The 23,683-nt window shown below is 43.3% G+C and overlaps 1 protein-coding gene across 6 annotated transcripts in view; it reads right to left on the bottom strand.

Annotated features, from left to right (window-relative positions):
* The window catches only part of MITF (melanocyte inducing transcription factor), a 101,167-nt gene that overhangs the window by 38,695 nt on the left and 38,789 nt on the right, over positions 1 to 23,683 (bottom strand). For 4 of the 6 annotated variants that reach the window (XM_066195058.1, XM_066195062.1, XM_066195063.1 and 1 more), the window contains exon 2: positions 6,664 to 6,910. In XM_066195058.1, the coding sequence (XP_066051155.1) occupies positions 6,664 to 6,910 (247 nt within the window). Of the gene's footprint in view, positions 1 to 6,663; positions 6,911 to 12,970; positions 13,056 to 23,683 lie in introns of those variants that run through there. The other 2 variants (XM_066195060.1, XM_066195061.1) reach the window with 1 other exon arrangement.

The raw sequence follows: 23,683 nt of genomic DNA, 5'->3' as shown, positions 1-23,683 counted from the left end.
GATGGCTTAAGGTATGTCACCAAGTGTAAGTAACCTCAGTTTAAATGTTTTATCCGCAGCTCACCAAGACTCAGTCTGGCAAATCACTTATCCAAGTTCTTGATTGCAAATACCCACCACGCTTACCTAACACACCAGCACACACTCCTATCTGCCATTGTCAGGCGAGATTAAATTAACTTTCAATCAGATAAGCACGTCCACAAACACACATTTGCTGGGGCAGGCACTACCACACATTTATCTTGCCATCCCATTGTTCCTGCTCTTCAGAACTGTGAGATAAGTCCTCTACACAATGAAGTCTTATGGTAATTATTACACCAAGAACGCTACTGCCAGCTGTCCAGCCTTCCCTGCCAGGCAGAGCTTCCACAGGTCACTCTCCGGAATAAGCACACTGGAAAAATAATAGGAGGAGGTATTTTTTTGATATATGTCCAACAGTCATTAACACCAAACAGAAGAAATGCTTGGCATTTCAAAAATGAAGAAATGCAGGGTTTCTGATGCAAAGAGATTGTCGTGGTGGCATATTTAAAGTCTGAATGAATAACGACATGAGGGTGAAGGAGAGGGGCAAGGCTGGCTGCCTGCACTCCTGTCCACTCAGAAAAAGTGGGAAGGGGGAAAGATGAGCATAAACTCAGCAATGGGACGGCACTGAGTAAAAGACAAACACATCCAACTGAGCCATCAGCAGTACTGCCATGAGGTGGGCAAAGATGTTGGAATAATAAAGCAAGAGAGGGAATCCAGTGAACGGTATCAGGCTCTAGGCTTTGAAAAGGTTTCACCTCGCTCAGGACAAGAAAGAAAGGCCATGATGAAATTCTGGCACCAAAAGAGGAATTAACACCTACCATGAAGACACAAACCTGGGCAGTGTAGCAGGGGGAATCCAAAGCGAGGGCTTTAGTGGCAAACAAATTTTTAAATATTTACGATATTGTAAGCATTGCTGTATGGAAATAAACTATTAAAATGCCTTAACAACAAACATTAAAAATGGGTAGGGACCTGCTACATCATCTGCTGGTGAGGAGACCTGCTTTCACCTTATTACCTGCAAAGCACTTTTGCAGCACTCCAAAGATATCTGTACCACTGCAGGTTCCCACTACAGCCCGAGGCTGTTCCTGGCAGTGGCATCAAGCATCTCCCATCTGCACCAAAGAAAAGTTACATTCTTCAAACCCCAATGACAAAGGAGGAGGAAGAGGTATGAGAAGTGCAGGAGATTTCTGTCTTGCTATGCATTCGGTGTGACAGCACTGGGGAGGAAGGCGATGTGCAGCAACCTCATCCCCGGGAGCATTTTGCATCCAACAGCAGGGACAGGGATCCACAGCACATCCACAGTTTAGGTTCCATCAACCCGTGACCTGGTGCATCGCATCAGAAACATGACAGCAAGTGTCACATCCACGCACCAACTGAGAAACGCCAACAAGTGACATGGAGGGACAGGGGGAAGAAATGTTCACCCTTAATTTTCCGCCTTCCATCTGCTTAGTGAGACATGCAGAGGGCTGGGTGTCAGCTGCCCACCAGTAATGTTTTCAATCCTGCAAGAACTGGTAATATTTTCAGTGGAACTGATTTGCAATTCTGTGGGCTGGTTCTGGCCCTGAGCCTCCTTTGCTGCCTCCTAGGGATACTCCTGTGCTGCTTCTCCCATGGAGGACACGTGCCAGCCACAGTTCCTGCAATGCCACACTGTCTTTTAGGCAGGCAGGTTCAAAGGATTTAGGGGATTGTGCCATACTTGCTCTATACAGTAAGCTTGTTCCAGAAATCAGGCAAAGCAATACAAATCGCACAGCACAGCTACGATTCAGTTTTTGGTATGTCTCTACAGGAGCAGACGGGTGAGTCCCGACTCCTCTGGATTTCTGCAGCTCACCTTCAGGATCACTGTCAATTCTGTACATGAGACGAGTGGACTCACCAAAAGGAAACAGAAGAGAGGAATCCTCAAAGGAAAGCCTTAATCAACAAATTGGTTCTACTTCTATCAGCAGAACTTCTCAAAGACTAACCCAAAAAACAAGCAGAGGATCCCGCACTTATTCCATGTGGGAATAAGGCCTGATGGCTGGTCATTTCAGCCTGTAGAGTCATTCCTTGGTTTTTTACTCCTGGATCTTTTAGATGTTTTGGACAAAGGAAACCCCTTTTCCTATTTAGTCTCTTAAAAGCATGTAGACAGTGGTGAGCTCCAAACCCAGACTGCTACAGTGCAGCTTTGGTGAAGATGCCAGAGGGACATCACATAAAACTCTGGTCACACAAGTCAGTGTTTCTGCCTGCAGGACAATAAAATTCTAAAATCAGCTACCTGGATTGTCATAGAAGACTGGAAACTATCCTACAGATGAGGCCAGGGTATCACAAGCCATCACAAAGGCAGTGAGTTTTCCTGCTGCTGCCAGGAGCTCTGGAGACCACTCACTTTCCAAGAACCCTGATAGTTGCTTGGTAGGAAAGGAGCAGGAGCTGGCAAGGGAGAGGGCATGAACAATGTGAAAAGCAGAACCCAGCAACTCTATCACATCAGCAGGAGATGCTCCCTAAATAACTGCTAACACTACAGAACAAAATTTCAGTGATCTCCAGTGGGAAGACAGGAAGGGATGAAGTCCAAGGCAGCTCTGGGGTAGCTGATGAACAGACCAGCCTCACTAGAGACCAAGAGGATTTTCCCTAAAAGCCAAGGATTTCACCTTAAACAAATTCATCCCCACCAGGTATGGGATTAACAGCAGCACAGTTTTGCAAATAGGAGCAGCAGGTCTAACTTATCACCAGGCACCAAGTAGGGACATGAGCATGAACTCCTCAAGCCCTGGGCAACAGAAATGCAGCAACCAGTTCCCAGAGACCAGCACTGGAACTCTGAAACTGAGATCTGACATGGTTCTGCTCCAGCAGCCTCCCACCAAACAAGAGAATAATTTCAACCACCAACAAAAAGAACAGCTCCTTTATGTTAATTGGGTGCACAAAACTAAAATACATCTGGATGGAAGAAGAAGTATGAGGTCATGTTAAGATGAACTCTTTGCAAAGATGTTAATCCTTTTAAATAATAAACAAATAAATAAATAAATAAAATTAAAACATAAGCTTACTCTGTACCTCAGGAATGGGTCCTGATGTTTTAGGGCTTGAAACTACTTCAATAAATAACTTTTTACATTACATTCCTATTTCCAAGGCAGAGAAAGAAGGTGAATTACAGCAGCAGCAAAGAATTCCTGGTGACATCTCTCTAGCGCTGGAGATGGATGAGAAGGGGCATAAAGACAAACTATCCCATGAAGCCAACCCCAGATCTGCAGAAGGATAACCACAAGCTGTAACAAATCTTCCTTTTGCTATTACAGTTGAAGAGATACTGTTCCAAAAGCATCAAACCTACTCCCAGTCCATCTCTTAATTAGGTAGCACAAAGCAATGCAAAATTTGAATTCCAGCAGGTCATCTCCTACCTTGCCAAGCTACATTACTTGGCAGAGGAGTGATGCAATGAGAAGTCATTACTCAAGAAAATGAAATCCCATTTATTCACATGGCCTTGAGCACACTACGTTATGCAATCTGGAGATGCCTATGCAATGTGACATAGATTAGTACATATTTCTCTTTCTGTATTGTTTCTAAATGGACATCTTGAAAACAAATATAAAATCCAAGCTCATTAGCACCTCTGGCTTCTTTTTAAACCAGTCATTCCGAATTACCATCCTCAGATATGCAAGTATTATTCTCCTTCTCACACTGTGAGATATGGGTGAAAGGGCAAGTCACACAATATAATTAAAACCACAAAACACTGACAAATTCAACAGGCTTAGAGTGGGATTTTTGATGCAAAGTACCAAAACAAACAAACACACACAACAACAAAACCAGCTGCTAGATTTGGTCTTGTTTGTGAAGTAATATGGAAAAAGATCACTTTTAAACAAAGTTGTCTTGCAGGTTAACATTTCTGGAAGTGTAAAAATCCCCTTTTTGTCTGTCTCATTCTTTTAGGTCACTAAATCCAGACCATCTGGATAGTAAAGTTAGCAAGTTAGTTCCCTATTTATCTATAAAAACTTCTGTACAACTCATATGGAAAATTTGTCTACAGCTAAAAAACAACCGAAGTGTAAAAAGCAGCTGCAGGGAAATGATGTCACTGCAGCCAGAGCTGGCTGTCAGCACACTGGCACCAGGAAGATCCTGAGTTATTGTTAATCTCAGCTTTTGAGCCAAGTATCCTATTTGGAAAAAAAAAATAACAAAACAAAACAACCCGAGAAAAAAACCCCAAAACAATCCCCCCCACCCCCAAACCACAAAAAAATTATATGGATCCTTTGCCAAATCTTACTCTCCCTGAAGCCTCACTGGTAATTTTCAGGAAGATCATGACTTCAAACCAGGCATTTTGTACTAATTTGTTTTTGTACAGAACTGGCTCACTGTTAGGAATAAAGATAAAAAGGTAAACCTTTCACTGCTTTTCTCCACCAAAAACACAAGCAGCAAAACTGCAAAACTGTTTTTCTCAGTTTTGCAGTTTTTCTCTTCTCTCACAGGCAGAGACCAAGAGGACTTGGTTTTACTAATTTTGACTGTTCCTTATGGGAATGTAGGTGATGAGAAGACAGACATCATTTTGGTCCAGCAGGTTGCTCGTATATTCACAACTATCACCTTCAAAATGGAATGACATCACCAAAAGGTACCTGTTGCCTGTAATTATTTTTATTTTACAAGCTGCTTAAGAACACATTATCTTAGTTTTTTATTCTGTGGGGTAGTGCACTCTTATTTGGGCTAAGGACAAGCGGAGGAGAGGTGTCCTACCTCTTTCCAGGAGATCCTTCTCCATCAGAGGGAAATGGGGGACAAATACCACTTTTGGAATCCTAAGAGATGAGGGCTCAGGTTAAAGCCCTTTCCTAGCAATGCTCCAGCAGGTTACAGCTTTGCACACAGACTCCTGTCCCAGAAATCCCATTTGCAATAACTGAGCATCACCTTTTGGTTGCAGAGATTTCTGACTTTTGTTCCTCAGAAATCAAGGGCTGCCTTCCCTCCTCTCCCATAGAAAGAGGCATTTGTAAAACGAACAGTAATGACAACTGCTAATGCTTCTTCAAGATGTTACATTCCTTCCTAATTAGTAAAATATCATCAAAAAGTAAACACTTTCCTACTAGTTTTCACAGTGTTTAAAAAATACCCTAAAATTCATGTTGCAACAGATTAGGATGAAAGGATGTAAAAAGTGTAATATATGCTTATTTAGCTAGATGCATTACAAAAAAACCCCAATTTCATAGCCCCCACACATCTGCTGGATCTGAATTATAACTACAGCCACAACCTCGAACCAAGCTGAAGAAATTGTTCTACACAAACATTGTGAGTAATACACAAAGGTTAGACAAAACAATTCTTCCCAGACAATTTCAAACTCCTTACTGTAGACATATGCTCACATGCTCAAAGAATACTGCATTCAATTTTTAATGGAAATGTGTGAGTATGGAGAGAGAGAATTCAAAATTCAACTGCTGCCTTTTTGCTCCTAGATCACATACTGGACTAAGACTCTACTGTCCCAAATCAATGTTAGTTTCAGCGCTGACAACACAACACCACAATGCAGATTCAGTAAATAAAATTACCCTCAGTTCTCCCCATAAACCTGTCACACAGACCACCTCGAAATCCTGAGGCGGCAAGTCTATTTTAAAAGTGAATTTTTGACTGCTTATCATTGGTATACAACAGCAACAAGCAAAACATGAGCGGTTTGTCACCAAGCTCCACTAACTTATGTGGTAAGAATATGTTCACTGACTAAACAACAAACTGTAACGAAAAGATCCAGCAGTAACGCAGAGCAAGCTCCACAAAACTGGTAAAAATCACATTTTCGTGAAATATGTCAGCAAACTTCTCCAAAACATTTGACATTGTTTTACTCACACATTTCACGGTGCTTCAGCCTACTTGAATTTAAGCAGCGCGTGAAATTATCTCTTTTCTTGTAGCTGTTCACGTTTTTCCCTGAGTAATTAGCAAGCTACATCCCCTTTGACAGAGGGACACTAACAAGCTCCGAAAGTTTCCAGTGGGACAAGGAATCCAAAGCTACTAATAGCAAACAAGTCATTTAAACAAAAAACGGATTACAAAGACTCGTTGCAAGTAGCTGGAAACTCACCCATATTTCAGATTAAGGCTTTCTGAGGAGCGCTTTTGTAAAGAGTTTTGACTCCATCTTACAAAACTATTTCATTGTTTTCCTTTAAAAAACAAAACTTTGATTTGTTATCTACTAATAACTTCTCTGTATTGAAAGTAATTAAGTACTAGAAAGATGGAGAAGCATTTTCCAAAGGGGAAAATGACGGAAAACTTAAAGTTTTGTTACAAAACCTCCCTCCGGAGATCTCGAAGGCGAAAGAAAACAAAAGTTACGCAAACTTTTTTTAAAAAAGTTTTTCCATTCTTCGCTACCAGGCCAACAAAACAAGCCTCAAACTAAGCCAGAACGCAGCTCGTTTGCAGAACTTGGTGGCCGAAAAAGCCTAGAACCACGTCCCTGTTAAATAAAGAGGGCTTTGAGGAGCTCCTGAGCGGAAAGGTGCGTACCTTGAGGACCTCCATGGGCACCTGGGTGGCGGGGGGCAGGCTGGTGGGGACGCTGACGTTGATGGCAGGTGTCTGGCTGACGGGCACTCGCTGCTGCATGAACTGGGCTGCCTGCTGCTTCTGCTGCTGCTCCCGACGCTCCTGCTCCTGCATCTGCTCACGCATGAGCTGCTGTCGGAGCAGGATTCGTGAGGTCATGCTGGAGGAGCTTAAGGGAGGCTTGGAAGCGCCAGGATGCTCGGAATTGCTGTGGGAAGACCAGAGAAAGACAGCTCAGCTTCCACGAAGCGGGACGGCGGCTCCAGCGGCCGGAGCTGGTGGAGTTACAGGGGGATGTGGGGAGTGATGGGCGAGGAGGGGAATTCGGAGCCGACCTACTTCAGGTACTTAGCGGCCACCTTAGGCTGCCTTAACTTGGCTGCAGCCAAACCATTCCCCAACGCCAACATCCAGCTGTAAAGAGCCACTTGCTCTTTCAAATTTTACAGCAACCACCCACGAGAAAAACAAATGCTTTTATAGACAGTAGTAGGCACATATATCATATATTCCTATTTTTTTTTTTTTAACAAAAATAAATAATAAAGAGCTGAAGCAAGTCTAATGATTGGTATGGATAATAGTCCAGTCAACGATCTAGCTCGAAGTAAAGTAAATCTACCTCTCCCATGAAAACACGACATACCATAGTTCACTTATTTCCTGCATAATACTACCTTAGGGTTGGACTTGCTGGCAGTGACTTCTCAGAGTTAGAAAACAGACTTCTACAAAAAACCCAACTCCCACTCCAGGCCTACCAGCATCTTCCAAGCACCATCAGATAAAAAAACAGGCAAACTAAACAACAGTAACAGCTTTATTCCAGTCATACTTTACAAAGAGCAACAGGCTGGCCCACTCCAGGACACAGCACAGCTTGACCACCTAAGAGATATTTCTAAGCCATTGGCAAGCAGAGCATGGGACAGACCACGGGCCTTTGCCATGGACTGCAGGGACACTTTCTGGAGCAACTCATGATTTTCTTAGCCCGCAGAACCAAAATCCATGGGCCATGCCTTGGCAAGCCAGCAGTAACTCTCCTGGCTCTAGGAGGAAGCTGCTCTTGAAATCCCCACCTCTGGCTCCAGTGCTGATACCTGTGGGATGCTGGCAGGACACACAAGCCTGGGAGCCAGCATCCTTTCAAGGTCCTGCTTGGAAGCTGCAGGCACCGAGTGCTGCTTGTGCTCAGACAGCCAGAGCCAGCACTGCTGGAAGTTTTCTGGCTTTGTTTAGGACTGATGTTGAACACAGTTCAGGGCAGAAACAAAAAAAAAAAGGAGAACCCATGCTTACTGCCCCAAGAGATCAAACTCTGCTCTTCCAGAGCACACAACTTGGGGGCAGGGAGGCAGGGGACCATCTTGCTATTTAAGACCTGTCATGTTGAAACATTCACAGAGACACTGATCCTTTTGATAAAACAAGAGAAAACCTTTGTGGTGAAACTAATGCAGCTGCGGAATAATCGTACTAATTAGCTGCTCAAGACAAGTCATTGACTGTGATACTTGTAAAAAACACTCCCTTTTCAATTAAGGGTGAAGCATTCTCACATCTAAATCCAGCAGCTTGTTTTCTGGCTGCACATCTGAACCACTTTCACATTTCCAAACCGAAGAGATGCTTTATTTCCATGACTAGGACAGTTACAGATCCGTGGTCGCCCAATTGTTTTGATTACATTCCTACCAGGAATGTCTGAACATGCACCCCCAAAATGTTTACTTCTTTATTTATGAACTATATACACGTATTACTGAAGTACTCATATTTTCTTTCTGCCCACTAATAACACTGTGCATCCCACCTCGAAGACCACTGTAATACATGAGAAAAAAAAGACGCCCAAATGCTGCTTTCAGGGAAGGATTCATTCTCCTCATGTTGGAAAAAGGCCAATTTTGCACCACACTTGTCAGCATTCTCATTTGTGTGCTACTGGCAATTTTTACAGATACCTAATGTTGCAAAATTGGTAACCCAGCAGTTCCTCCCACCTTCTTTCATTTTGGACTGTTTCTCCGCCTACCAAAGCCAAGTGTGCTGGAAACCATCTCAGAACCTTTCCATATACAAAAATGTTGGGGAAAGAGGGAGCAGGAAGGAGAAATTATTTCCACAGTGTTTCAAACAGCTCCTGCCAGGAACCTCATCTTGGTCACGCAATTATTTTACCTACTTACACCCAGTGTCCTTCCAGCTTCCTGCAGGTGATTTAGGGCTCTACTGTCAATCAAAAATTGTAAACGAAAGCTTCAAGTATTGTGTCTTTTAATGAGACAACAGTCCCAGAAAATGCTGTTCTGCCAAATTCTTCCCCAAAGGGCAAAGATGCTCCCACGGCTTTATTTCTTCTGCAATTCTGCTGAGCATTTTACATGGCAAAGAGGCAGATGAGCCCCAAATGCAGAGAGCCACGTGCTGCCATACTGCAGCTACTGCCACAGAATCATGGAATTGTTTAGGTTGGAAGAGATGTCCAGGATCATCAGGTCCAACTGTTAACCCAGCACTGCCAAGCCCACCACTAAACCATATCCCCAAGTGCCACATCTACGTGCCTTTTAAATACCTCCAGCAATGGTGACTCAGGCATCTCCCTGACAGGCTGCTTTCAGTGAAGAAATTCTTTGTAATGTTCAATCTAAACTTCCTCTGGCAAAACTTGAGGCCATCTCCTCTTATCTTATCCATTATTAACTGGGAAAGGGAGACGGGCACCTAACCATCACACTGTCGGTGCAGGCGAGTTCAAATAATGCTTATTCTGGGATAAAAGCTGCTGCACAACACCTGCCTGCCTAACCAGATGCTTCTGTCACAAGCACTGGGAAGGAACATGGACAGATTTCCTGTTATTTATTCCCAGGTGTCTGTAAAGCTCCTCCTGTGTGCACGCCAGTCTCTCCACAGCAGCATTCCTTCCACCTGCCGTGAGTGGCACTGATCAAACATGAGAAACACTTTGAAACTTTGGTATCTCATCCTCTAAGTCTGTCCCATGCATCACGCAGGTCATTCCCCCATCCAGCTTCCCTTCCCCACCATGTCTGCTCATCTCCTCAAGCACAGAATAGAAGGAACAGAAGATGGTTTGGGTTTCATGACCGGGTACCTCCCCAGAGCAAACAGGAGGGTTGTCAGAACCTCATTTTTCCAACCAAAGAAGCGATAAAAAACTAGTTATTGCAAAAGCTTCACCCAGAGAGCTTTGAAAATGGTTATTTTCAAAGGTTCTTGACCTTAATGTCCTGGTGGCACAGGCAGATCTCCCGTGACCAAGCTCGGTGCCATGTACCACAGAACAACCCAGAGTGGACATGTGGATCCAAAACTCCCCTACACCAACTGATTCACGCCCAGATTACGTGGAGCCAGGAGCAGAGCCCACACACAGCTAATACACGATGCAATTCAGATACTTCCTGCAAACAGTTTATGGAAACCATCTAATTGCAATAAATGAAACCGACTCATCCTTTTAATTGACACATGATTAAACCAGTTATCCATTAGCACTCTAATAAGCACAGTGTAATACAGACTGAGAGTTATTAGTTATGTGTCATGTGCCAATCCAATTAATCATGAAGTGATAAAGCTTTATTAAATAAGTTTAAATTACACATCCTTTGCACAGATGCCTGGGAAATGTTAGCTACTGCATACATGAGATAATATGCAGGTGGCCATTGCATAATAAAAGGCAACTGATCACATCAAAATCAAGTTTGACTTTGTTGCCATCAAGCCACAGAGACCATAACCTTCCCAGATATTTACTGATTATTTTATCTGTCTCCTTAGGCAAAAAAGACAAACTTGTCCTTTGTTGAACAGTTTTTGTTTTCAGATTCTATAAATTGATCAAACAAATGCTCTGGTTCACATGCATTAGTTGTGAGTTATCTGATGTACAAGCATTCTTTTGCACTACCTGTGCATCCATCAAGAAACTTCTCTGGAGACTTTGAACTGGAAAACAAAATAATTAACTCAACTTAGCTTTTAAACTACTTCAGAAACTGCAACTATTTTTGAATATTTTTTAAGAAAAACCAGGCTCCAATGTAATGTTTCTTATACAAATTAGACAAAGACCTTTCAAAGCCACTTTTCTGGGCAGGATGGACTACCCTGCTCTTAATTAAGATATGGCACATAAGAGGGAGGCTGCTGCTCTCCTGCCTCCATTCATGCCAACTGTTTGCTAATGGGCTAGTCCACATAGAAATTAGCCAAGAAAAGCAGATTTAGCATCTCAAGAAATCCACTGAGCTGCACCAGATCTCAGAGGTAAGAAATAACACCGGATTTAAACCCTTTTGTTTATGTCTTACCCCTATCCCATTCATAATTATTCATAGAGAAAATAAAGGCATCCACATTTGAGTTGTAATGTTGGCAACCTCTCATCTCCTTGCTTTAAATATTAAGATTGTTCTATGCTATAATGGTGGATACTTAAATACTTGACCTCCAGAAGATACTTTCAGGAGACCACCACTCTCAACACCACTCCTAGAAAATCACTAGACTTTCTACAAAATTAATGTTGATTTGTACAAATTCTGTTTTCAATCTCTCTACCAAGTAGTAAAACCTCAAGAAACTTTTTGTTCCCTGTACTCTATATGTGGTTGAAGCAACAATGCCAGTAGTAGCTTCTGACCTGCCAGCTGTGTGCCTCGGAAAAGAGTGACAGAAAAGCGAAAAATAGCAAAAGGAAAAAATAAATGTAAGGAAGAGACAGATTGCACCCCCCCCCCCAAAAAAAAAGTCTAATACAAAATGCAAAAAACCCACAAACAACAACAAAAAATACCCCATACACAACCCCTTTTCTCCTTCAGCCAAGGTAAGGGATTCCAACTACTACAGCATTTTCCCTGGAGCACTTTGTACTTCATTCCTAACATTTAATAATTGATTGTGGGTTACAGCGACGCTGCGCTCACCGCGCCAACTGCCTGGCGCTGCACGAAGTATCAATGCAAAAAAAAAAAAAACAAAACACCAAGCCCAAGATTTGGCACTCTCCTACGTCCTGACTTGCCAAGGACAAAGCAGCTACAAAAAACGGTGTGGAGACCTTTATCAGCCTTTATAACAGAGCCAGGACTACGTTTCAGGCTCGTACATGAAAGGTTTCCGCACTTGAAGGTTACATGTTTAAAGAGACAGGCTGCCTGCCCCTGCTCCACCATCAAGGTAAATGCTTTCTGCGCCTCCTAAAATGTTTTTGTATCCTGACCTGCACTATGGGCTGCACCCACAGGACAGCCCACAGCACAAAAGGCACCCACCCATCTGCCCGGATGCACCTGGCTGGGTAGGGACGGCAAAACTCTGCAACGTCCATCCACCACGCACACCTACTACACCGAGGAGCTAAGGGTTGAATTTCAAATCAAATTAATTTGCTGAAACGACCTGCTTTGAAATAAAAAGAAAAACAACAAAAAATTGTTGTTTTCACAGCACACAAAACCCCTCCAACACAACACAACTCCACAAATAAAAATATTCGATCCTCAGCTAAGAATTTTTTTAAGTTGTTGTACACCATGTAGTAGTTTTCCATTTTTCTTCCTGTCTTTAAAACACACCTTCACAAGTGGCTGAACATAGTGCTTTCTGAACTTAATGAAAACCTCTCTCATGACCTAGGAGCACTCAGTAAATAATTATTAAGCTCTGGAGGTGGCTTTTTCATGAGTGTTGACTTAATAAAATGCTGTAAGTTGATCTGCTTGAATGCCCACCTACCTGGGGACACAGCTGGCAGTATAGCCTGGAAAGCTTGATCTTGACCAGATTAAGGAACAAGCTAAAATTAAGAGGTTCAATCCAGAAGCTGTAAAGGTCACATTTTACAATCCTTTACTACCACAAATGATAGAAGGGAGATGAAAAATTGCAAACCTCAAGTATCCTCCAAGACTTCCATATTATAACAGTGATAACACACCAAGTTTCTCTACACCGAAACTGAACCTCTGTTAGCCCAAACCTGTGTCTCTGCCATGAAGTTTCAGAACAAGAGACATATATATGTATATATATATGTATTTAAACACAGTCTTCCCCTCCTGTAAGTCACCGTCAGTATCTGAGCAGGTCAGCCCGGCTGCTGTGGCTCTGCAGAGGACAGTGGCCAGTCCCAAGCACAGAATGTGGAATAGCAATTCCCAGAGCACAACATCCACCACACCAAACCGACCCCGCAATAATCTGCTCACGGGAAAGCATCACTCACAGACAGAGGCTGTCAAAGGAGCAGGGCATGAACATCTGAACAGCTTCCATCTTTCCCCTCCCCCAAATTTTGTTGTCCAAGGGCTTTTGCTGAGCACCCCCGGGTGAAAGTCAAGCGGCGTCCGGGGCCGGCTGTGTCTCCAGGGGAGGCTCCAGATAAGGACCTGGCAACTCCAATCCCCACGGAGCAGCAACGCGGGCAGCGGCTCCGGCACTGCAGACCTGTGCAATCCAGCACCTACCGAGGAGAAAACAACGGGCTGGAAGGCAGGGGTAGCGCGGAAGCACTTCCAAAATAGCCCAGGAGTTTGCAGTCAGCATCCTGCTGCATCCTGTCTCACCTGCATGGGAGCGCCGCGCAGCCTCCTGATGGGCGCGGAGCTGCAGGATCCTGGATCCGCAGGATTTGGGGTAAATTCCCGGCACTGCCGTGGGCTCAGCGGATCCCAGGGGCTGCACCACCCTCAACGCCCCGCGAGGAATGGGAGAAACCCAAGCCACTGGCTGGCATTGAAAGCACTTCTCCCATTCATTAATTAAAAGGGGTGTGATCGGGCCATTAACACCATCAGTGGATAAGGGCTGTCTGTAACAGCACCGTTTTCTCACGATCTTTATCGCCAAAAAAAAAGATGAAGGGGAAGGGTGGGTGCAAGACAAATTTGCTTTCTGGGATGTAACTTCTTCGCATTCAAGGCTCACCTAGGCGAACCTCCACCTAGGAACCACTGCTCATGCATCTCTCAAGAGGTGCAACTACATCAGTAAAGGTATAGAGTCGATGTGACAGTGCACACACCATTTCCCCAGCTCCACCTCTGCCCAAACAGCCTGAAACCCGCAGAAAAGCAGCGCGCAGGTACACAAATACCTCAAGCTCCCCAAATTGTCCCCTGAAGGGCTAAAGTTATTTAAACCCAATATTGGTTCGATGCTTTTCCTCAAACTTTTGAAGTTTCCATCACAAACTCAGAGAAAATATTACCAAAAAATAAACGAGGAAAAAAAAATGCATGAAGCTGATTTGCCTTTCCTTTAAAAGTCTGACCTTGTTAAAGGCTTTTTGAACCATTTTTCAGACACCACATCTCTGGGCACTTCCCTCTCTAAAGAGCTCTACACAAATTTACAAAACAAAAAGCCAGATTGCTAAAACAACCAGGAGGTGATAAAAGAAAAAGCGACGAGATAACGCTCCACTAGCAATCTCCGTAGTTTTTGATTTTGTAATGCAGAATTTACCTTTTTTTATCTGGGTAAACAGAGACGATAACACTGTCGCTGAGAGGGAGGATGACGTATGGCCAACACACTTTTTGATACTTTACAACTACACAGTGCCCAGGTCTGCCTTCACAGCGCCTTTCCATCATATCTTGGTTTAGAAATTATCCCTTCCACAGCTGGATAGCAAGTTTATTCACAGAGGCAGTTTTCAGAAGACAGGGCTCAACCATGTTGTGTCCACAGCTTGTATCCAGACTCCTTCCCAGCTAGAAAGCCATGGTGCCCCTCAAGGCTCACCAGGACCAGCAATTCCCAGCCTAAACCCTTCCATTCATCCAAGGTTTTCTGCTTATTGACTCCACTGTTACAGCACTATTCAATGCCTTCCAAAGAGGATGAGGCAGCTGGAAGCCTCATCTCCTGCAGATGACATACTCACTCTGGCGTGCTGAGCAAACAGGATCTTGAGGAGCAAAAGGGAAAGTGTTTATAGAAGATTTGCTTTAAATGATTAAGAATCCTGAACAGTCATGATGAAAACCACACAGTGAATTCTGTGCTCGGTATGTAGGCATTATCAGCACGTAGGACTTGCTCGCAACACTAAATACAACGTGCAAGGGAACAAACAACCCCTAACACATCACTGCAATAATTTTAACACTAAACCAGTCTTGGACAGATACTATCCAAACTCTCACTTCAGTTTCTAGCCACAGCACTAGCTGTTCATTACCAGACCTGATCAGATCAGCAAATGTCTTCAGCAATTCTTCTTTCTAACAAAGCAACTCTCCAGGCAGCAGAAACCAATCCAACCAATCCTCATGCTTGGAACCAACTTCAATTTTCGAGTCTCTTAAGCATTGCTCATATTTATTCTACCTTTTTATCTGTTTGTGGAAAAGTTACTGGGGCAAAGAGGACTGTGTGACTGTGCAAGCTGAACTACCTGGCGTGGGGGTAAAAAAGCCCTTATTCAGCGACAAGTTGCTTTACCAACCACTTGGATATTTACACTGCAATTACGATTTGCAATTGCAGGACAGATGTGCCAGACTTGCTGCCTTGGGTTTTCACAGCCCAGACAGGAAGGTGGGATAAGCTCCAGCTGCCCATGCAAGGAAGCATTAGGGATGTTTACAAACTTGCTAATTGAGGCGAAGCAAAGTGGAGGAATTGCCCAACGGCAAACAACTAAAGACAGCTGGCCTTCAATTCTCTTGCTTAGGCACTCAATGTCCCCACAACATCCCTGACATGGGAGAATCCCAAGCCAAGGCTCCTGGAGGAAGCAAACCTCCTCAGTCCACCAGGCATCACTGCTATGCTGTCAGCAGCATCCTCAGCACAGGCACACCCAGTAAACAGCCCTTCTGCCACCAGGTACCTCTCCCAAATCCCAGCTTCAGGGATTCCCCAAGTTGGGTACAGATCCTGCGTGCTTCCAACCTCAGATTGTGCACTGTGGGGCAGGATAACTGGGGCAGGACAGTGCAAATATTATGTGGAGGGACCTTTCCACCTGCCATCCTCCAACAGCTGTGAATTCTGTTTTAAATTTGTCACATTTGCAGGAACTGCAGTCTTTCACAGAAATATGTAGCATTGGTTTAAAGCCTTCAGCACTGGGGAATTGCATCTCCAAGGACTATAATGGTAATTCCTCCCCTTCCCTCATCAAAATAATTCTGCATCTTGTTTCAAGCCAGCAACTGCTAATGAACATCAGAGAGGGAATGAGGAAAATAATTACTTAAACATGGGATCACATGTAAATAAAAGAAATACCAAATGAAAAAAACACGTTCAAAATAAAAACATGAAAGCAACATTTATACTTCTTGGTTTCACAAAGTCAAAAATACATACAAGATGATCCACCCTAATCTATTTATAGGTCTTTTAACACCTCAAATACGGCCCTGCTAATACACAGCCTTAATTTAATTTTGCAAGCACCCTTCTGCTCTGCCTGTCTTATGTTGCATCTAAAATGCACAAGGCACATCTCAAAGAGGAGACATCAGGAAAAATCTTCAGAAATAACTTTATGCAACCAAATACTATCTCAAAAATTAACACAGCTGCCGCATTTCTAGAAAATGGGGTTTTCTCAAGTAAAACTGTTCCGTACAGCCCATGTTTTGCACAGTTTAGTGACAACTGAGCCATTCTGTCCGTATCAGTTGCTGCAGGAACACCACTTCTTTTCAAAATACATTACAGCCCTTGGTTTACTTTTGAAAAAAAAAGCAGCCGACTCAAAACTATTTACAAGCCGTTCTGTTAGACCCTCCTAATCTGTTCTGCACTGCCAGAAGCACAGCACTTGAATGGCTATTTCTGTTCAAAGCTATATTTGTTGTGGAACTACTGCAAACTCCTGAATCATGTAAACAGAGGCAAGAGCCAAAAAATGTTTCACTGGACTTGAAGTTCACATCTGCCTTAGTTACTAGGACAAAAAAATAAAGGCAGGTCTTAGCTTATAACCAATAAATCCGGCAAAGACTACAGTTAATCGTGCATTCCTGCAACAGGGTTTTGTTTAATCTGGTTTACTTAGCATTTGTGACCTTGGCAAAGTACCTGCTGGAGCACCCACTGTTGTTGTGGAGCAGCATTTCACACCTTCTGTTATTTTAGGCTTCAGCAGGCGACTATACACTGCTACATTAGTCAGTCAAGTGCACAAACATGCAGCAAAGTCACCTGGAAATGATGTGCAGCTCCAGACTTGCTGGAGCCCAGCAGCCAACTGTACTGCTGCCCCTAAAAAGCAGAATTGTAGCAGCTCTCAGCCAGGACCTGCAGCTGCACCTTTGGGTGAAACAAATGCTTTGCAAACGTGCTGCTGGAGCAAAGTGACCCTGCCACTTCTTCAGCTTCTTGGCTCAAAAAGGTCAGTGCTACAAAGCATGCCCTGACCTCAGCTTACCAGTGTGGAAGAAAATTTCACCTCCCCTGCACTCACCACCTTCTATTATTCCTCACGATTCCACCTCCAGCAGGAACAATCCCCAATATTCCCAACACGCTTGAAACAAAAGGCAGCTCAGGATTCCCAGCAAGAAGATGGAAACCATGAAAACCCCCAAAACAACAATGAAAACCCACAGAGATGTTTGATCCCAACCTCCCACAGATAACACAGATCTACCACGTTAGGCAGGGACCAATTCTGCCCAGTGGTCTTTGGCACTGACCTGTAGCACAGGTACTGCAGGCAGGAGGACAAATGTTTCCTTCATAACCCACATAAGAAATCTGGATTAAACTGAAGTAGCTTTTTATTTTGTCATACAACCATTATTGAATTCAGAAATTTAGTGGCTGCCTGATACTTAGTTGTCAATATATATCTAATACACTGAAAATATTTTCCCCCACCTTTTAGAGAGGCTGATGCAAAGCCACATTCAGGAACTGCAATTGGCTTTACAAGTATTCAGGGGGGGGGGAAAAATCTTTTTTTTTTTACAAACTCCAGAACAAACAAGATGATTTTCTATTTTTTTCTTGTTTTTAAAAGCAGATAATGCAAGCATGAATGGATAACAGCTTTTGTCATCTATCTTATTATAGTTTATTTTTGTACAAACCTTGAACTTCATCTTAAAGTAAGATATTCAACCGAAAAAGTATTATACTTCTGTGTCACTTCCCCTCATACAGCAACAACCTGGCTACAGAATTCCTAATCTTAATAGAAGGATATATATTTAATTTTGCCTTGAATTGACACTACAGACTACTTAAAGTTGCATTAAAGCCAGTATTATCCTGCACACCCTTCCAGAGTACCAAAAATGAATATCAGCTGTCAAATGCCAGAATTATTAAAGCTTGCACAGCCAAAGCACTTTGCAATCCTATACACAACCAACAAAAAAAACCGAAAAAACCCAAACAAAAACAGCCAAAAAGCAACCCCCATGCCTGGCTAAGGAAAGGCAGCTTCTGTAGGATTTCTCATCTGACCAGCTCCCAGACATCTCCCTTTCCACACTAGATGGAGCTTTGTCCCCTCTTCCCCAGCCGTCTGGCAGTGCCCTGAGCAAGGATAAAAAGGGTAAAGAGGCAAAGGGTGAAACAGCAGCTTCACCCCAAATAAACAGCCTGCAGCAGCAGCTTCAGGAACAGCAAGATACCAGCGAGGACCTGGCCTCTCACCTGGGCTCTCTGATTTTAATGCAGATGTTTTGCCATTCTCAAAGAATGGAAGATTTCAACAATTCCAAGTCCCAACCCATGCTGAGATCCTAGCAGCCTTCACCAAGGCTGCAAGGCACTGCCTGAGCTCACACCACAGCCAAATCACACTTCTTTTCCTCCCCTTATAAAGGGACACCATTTATTACCAGATTACACACCTGAAGTGCTCAATGGCTTTCCTGTATCTCTCTTCATATTCCCAGTTATTTTGTCTCAAAATAAGTTCTTCAATCTCTTCCCTATTAACCTGAAACATCTGTCCCAAATGCCTCTGCTCAGGCTCCAGCCTTGGATTCACTGACACTTCGGGGAAGCAACTCATGGATAAAATTCCTCTTGATTTGTATCTGTTGGATTTGGTCTGTATTGTTTCAGATCACAGGTCAAGAGAAACAGCTCATCCTTCTGGTGAGCTGCCACAACTCCATTAGGATCTTTCAAAGCACAACAGGATATGGTACATCATCGGTATTTCTCTGATGAATTTAAACTCAATGGGACTGAGAGGAGCCCAGGGGAATGAGTCACTCCCGATGTCTCAAGTGGCCGGCACTGCAAAGCACAAAAAGCAGCAGCCTCAGGCTGTATCTCACAAGGCAATGCCACAGAGGATGGAGAAGCAGCGGTGCTCCAAGTGCAAAACCTGTGTGTGCCTTGTGGGCAAGGGCTCCTGCTTGGGAAACCGTGCTCAAGAACAAGGAGCTAAAATTGAGAGGACAAGGGAAACAAGCCCACGTTATAGTGGGAAGCTAAAGAAAAGTTTGGAGGTTGACAGGAGTGAGTGTTGCTGTCTATAAATACAGCAGAGCAACAAACACCCAGGAGAGAACAACCCTGGCACGTCACCAAGTGATATAAACCAGCCATGAGCAAGATTAAATTGGTATCAACAGTCTCATTCTGAGAAGTTCAGAACTGAAACCATTTCCAGCTGGAGGACTGGCGAAGGAACAACATGCTCCTTTGCAAATAAAGACTGGTTGCCTAATCAAAGTAGGTCACTGTGGAATAAAGCAGCCAGCAACCAACTGCAGGACACAGAATCAGTGAGGTTGGAGAAGACCTTTAAGATCATCAAGTCCAACCTTTGACCAACCACCACCTTATGAACCAGAGCAGAGCACTGAGTGCCATTTCCTGAACCCAGAAGATGCCCTGCAGCCCGAGGCTCCAAAAAGGACAGATGCAGAGCAAAGCAAACTCTTTGGCAGAGCAGATGGATCTGAAGCAGTGCTGGAATTCTGCACACAACAGGAGCTCTTGCCTTCACATACACCGTGCTGAATTAAAGCAGTAAATAACACCTCAAAAATGCAACCCCTCCTTTCTAAATTAAAGATTAGAGGTTCCCCAAAAACAAACAAACTCAAGAAATATTTACTACAAGAAGACACATCCTAGAGTAGACAGAAGGCATGCAGAGCAGGAGGTTTCATCCAGAGCAGATTTAAGAGCGATACCTTTTGAAGACAGGACAGCAGCTGGAGGGTCCAACAGCCACACATCACCTGGCCAAGATACCATCACCCATGATGACTTCCCACACAAGGCTTTAGAGCAGAGCCCCTTGGAGACACACAGCCTGGGCGGCATAGACAGGAGTGGAAACTGCATCCCTAAATCCCAGAATGCTCCATCCTCTCTAGCCAACAGCCATGTCCTCTTATCCTACTCAGCACTCACATAACTGAAGGTGAACCCACCAGGCTCTTACAACACCTGCTCACATGCTTAGCAGAGAAGAACCTTTCAGTTTGTTACAGCAGCATGAAAATCCAAACCTTTGACAGCCTGTGACTGTTCAACATCCTGAATGTGCCATCCAAAACTTCCACTGAAGTTCAAGAGTGGAGCACAGGGAAAACACCTTCACTGACCATGTTATTTACAGCCTGGGAACAAAGAACTCCAGCCTCCGGTGCACTTTTAATACAGGCTAATTTATTCTGAAAAAAGTAATAATTAAGTACACAAAACCAAAGTATGGAACCTGAAAAACACCTTCCTGTCTGGCAGAGCAAGTGCTTTCTAAGGACACTTACATTAGCTCCTGCTGCTAAAAATCATTTATTAAAAGTAAGTGGGGAAAAGCAAAGACGATCTCAAAAATACACAGCAATGCTGAGCTGAAAAAGTTACACTGAAAAAACCCCAAAGCAGATCAAATGCATTAATACATTCTCATGATTAAATTAAGTCCATATCCAAGTTGTTTGAAACTGAAGTCTTTAATATTTGAGTGATTATGTATGTTTTTTAAAAATCTTACAAGTGTTTAGTACTACTAAAAAGCCAGCACATCAAATCTTTACGGACTGGGATTGAGAAATTCCCTTAAACAAGAGGAAAAAGGCCCTAGGCAAAAAACCATAATAATCAATTTTCTCCACCCATCCCACCACATGCCTCTGCTGAACCAGCATCAGGTAAATTGGGGATTGCAGAGTCAGCCAGAATAAAGCAGTTCCCAGGCCAAAGGGCTTTCAAACAGGTCCAAGACCTTGGTACTGTGGTGGCCCGGGACAGAAAATGCAGATGAAGCATTAGCAAGTGCCAGGAGGGAGGTGCTGACACCAAAACCAACCTGACATTTACTTCTTCAGGTGAACTGTACCACTCCTTAGTTAAGGAGAACCTCAGTATACTGCCATTAAAAATACAAAGGCAATAAAAGACTACTGCGATTCCAGTGAATGTAAAAGGTGATTGTTTGAGAGGGTGGAAAGCCCTTCCCAGGTCCACATGCAAATAACATCTGGAGATGGCAGGGATGGGCTGAATCACCCTAGCCTGGTGAAAAAACAGGTTTTAAGTACAAAAACTCCCCGATTTATCATCTTCTCATTGCATTATTCAACAGCAGCATCATTTTATCAACCTCTCAAATCCTACCCTCCAAGAAGCAAAACACGAAGGGTTTTCTATAAGGTTTTTCATAATCACTAGAGAACAAAAAAAAAAAAAAGTTGACAGAAAACTGATAGATTTTCTTCAGCAAAGTCCTCCTTTATAATTTTTCATTTTAAAAAATCAAATATGCAAACCTAAGGTGGATCCCAACCTGCAGGCATTTTTGTATCGGTTAACATTTCACATACAAAAGAAAAAAGTAAACAGTGAAATTCATGCCAGAGTGGAGTTCTTTCCTCATTTCAATTAAAAACATGAATATAACTATTTATCTGAAAATAGTCTGAGCAACCTGGTCTAGTGGAAGGTGTCCCTGCCCATGGCAGGGGGTTGGAATTGGATGATCTTTAAGGTCCCTTCCAACCCAAACCAATCTATTATTCTATGATTCCCAGTGGTGTTGGGAGGCTATAGATGCATGGGAAGAAGACAAGGAAATGAAAAACAAAACAAAGTGCCTACAGAAAACAGATTTAAAACTGTATTTCCGCATGGCAACAAAGAAACATGCTGCTTGGAAACACCCTTCCATTTCTGTTTAACATAATGGTGGTGGGAATTCCTGCCAAAGTAAACTTCAAAAATTTGTTTGCCATGGAGGAAAACCAAGCAAACTGGAGTTCTGTGTGCAGAATCCTGTTTCAAGAGGGTGAAGGTTTCTTTGTTCCCTTTAGTACCAGGTCACTTCAAACTTTTGTGCCCACATACTTTATTATGCTTGCAAAACCCTCAAAACAATAAAAAAGAAAGAAAAATGTAAGATGAAAAAATTTAATAACCCATTCCTAAAAACCGAAAAAGCTTTCCAGCATGCCATGTGTAAGAGTATCACCAAGTCTGACGCCCTTCTTATTCTATCAGTCTACTTCCAAAAGTTTGGCATCTTTGAAAGCAAAATATTTTTCCACACAGTGCAGAGGGAAGGTTTTTGTTTTTGTTTTTCTAACATTTGCATAAAATCCAGGAAAAAAATTTGCACGTTAGTGCAAATCACATAATCTGTCCTCTTAGATGGCAGTTTCTGACCACTAACAAACATAAGTACAGATAAGACCTTTTATTCAATTATCATGCTGAATTTCATATTCCTGTAAGCAGCACGATAAAGCAGCTCAATCACTCCTCCCCTGCTTATCTGTTATCTCAGTATCACTTCTAACACCAGAAAAATAATTGCAACTTTCTAGGTTGTGGCTCAGCTGCCCCAACAGATCCTGTGAACAAGAGCTTTCCTTCTGAATCTCTTCTTTCCAGTTAGGTCTTCTGCAATTCCACGGGTTTAAGTTTGTATCTTCAGCACGCAGACATGTGGGCAAACAGCAATTCCTGAAATTTGTTACTTATTCAAGATATTTCTCGTGGTATTTGTCAGAGCAGCCTCAGGATGTAAACACAAATTGCAAATCAGACTTTTAACCGCTGCAGGACTGGGGAGAAAAAGAGGCTGACTGGGATTAGTAGACAGCAACTCTCACGGAGCATTTAACTCCAGCACTAAATTCAGGCATATATTCAGCATATTACAACCAAACTTAGGTGGGACACCTAAGGAAATCAACAGGACTGTTTCATGCTGATTTCCCACAGAATCTTTGGGCACACCACAGCATTTTGTGCCAAAAAACCAGCCTGCCCTTGCTGCACCTGAGGAAACTGCCCTCACAGGCAGTGTGCATCCTGCCGTGTACAGAGTCAGCTCTGCAGTCCACGGCATCTGCCACGGAGCAAACCCTGGCCCAACTGGCTGCACATGAAAGCACAGGCAAAAGGTCTTGTGCACGCTTGTTCAGCTGGTTTGAAAAAGAAACGAGCGAGAAAATATTGGAGTTTTTTGTGGTTCCAAGTCCGGTAATTTATCTATTTTATTCCTACCTGGGACAGGAGGAGAGAGGGAAAACGAAAATACAATTATCATATACCACTGCTTCTTCTCCATCTCTATCAGGCAGCTGCAGGAGCTGACATGCAGGCACAGCCCCAGGCTGGCACAAGGAGGGACAACTGCTCTGTGGAGCTCTGCTGCAGCTCAGAGAAGAAAATGGACCAAGGACTTACCCAGGGGATTCATCCTTTCACGTTTCAATCCAAGGCAAGGCAAGAGTTCCCTGGGATCTGAGCTCCTGGTGGCCACAGAACCAAGACTAAACAGAAAGGTCTCAGTAAGCACTGGCTTCTAGAAGCTGCACTTCCACTCCTACCATCCACCTCCTAACCCTGCTGCTGCATTTGTGGCCGCCTTTGTTAGAACACTTCTGCAAATGAAAACAGATGAGTAACTATTGCTGCTTTAGCAAACTCCCAAGCCCATGGTCACTAATAATAGCTTTGTTCCTTTTATTACTAAACAAAACCAAAAAGA

This window comes from Chamaea fasciata, unplaced genomic scaffold (genome assembly GCF_029207755.1).
Source record: "Chamaea fasciata isolate MVZ Bird 193981 ecotype frontalis unplaced genomic scaffold, bChaFas1.0.hap1 SCAF_13, whole genome shotgun sequence".
Lineage (NCBI taxonomy): Eukaryota > Metazoa > Chordata > Aves > Passeriformes > Sylviidae > Chamaea > Chamaea fasciata.
The sequence above is the reverse complement of the archived record's forward strand: the minus strand, read 5'-3'. Positions and strand labels throughout refer to the sequence as shown.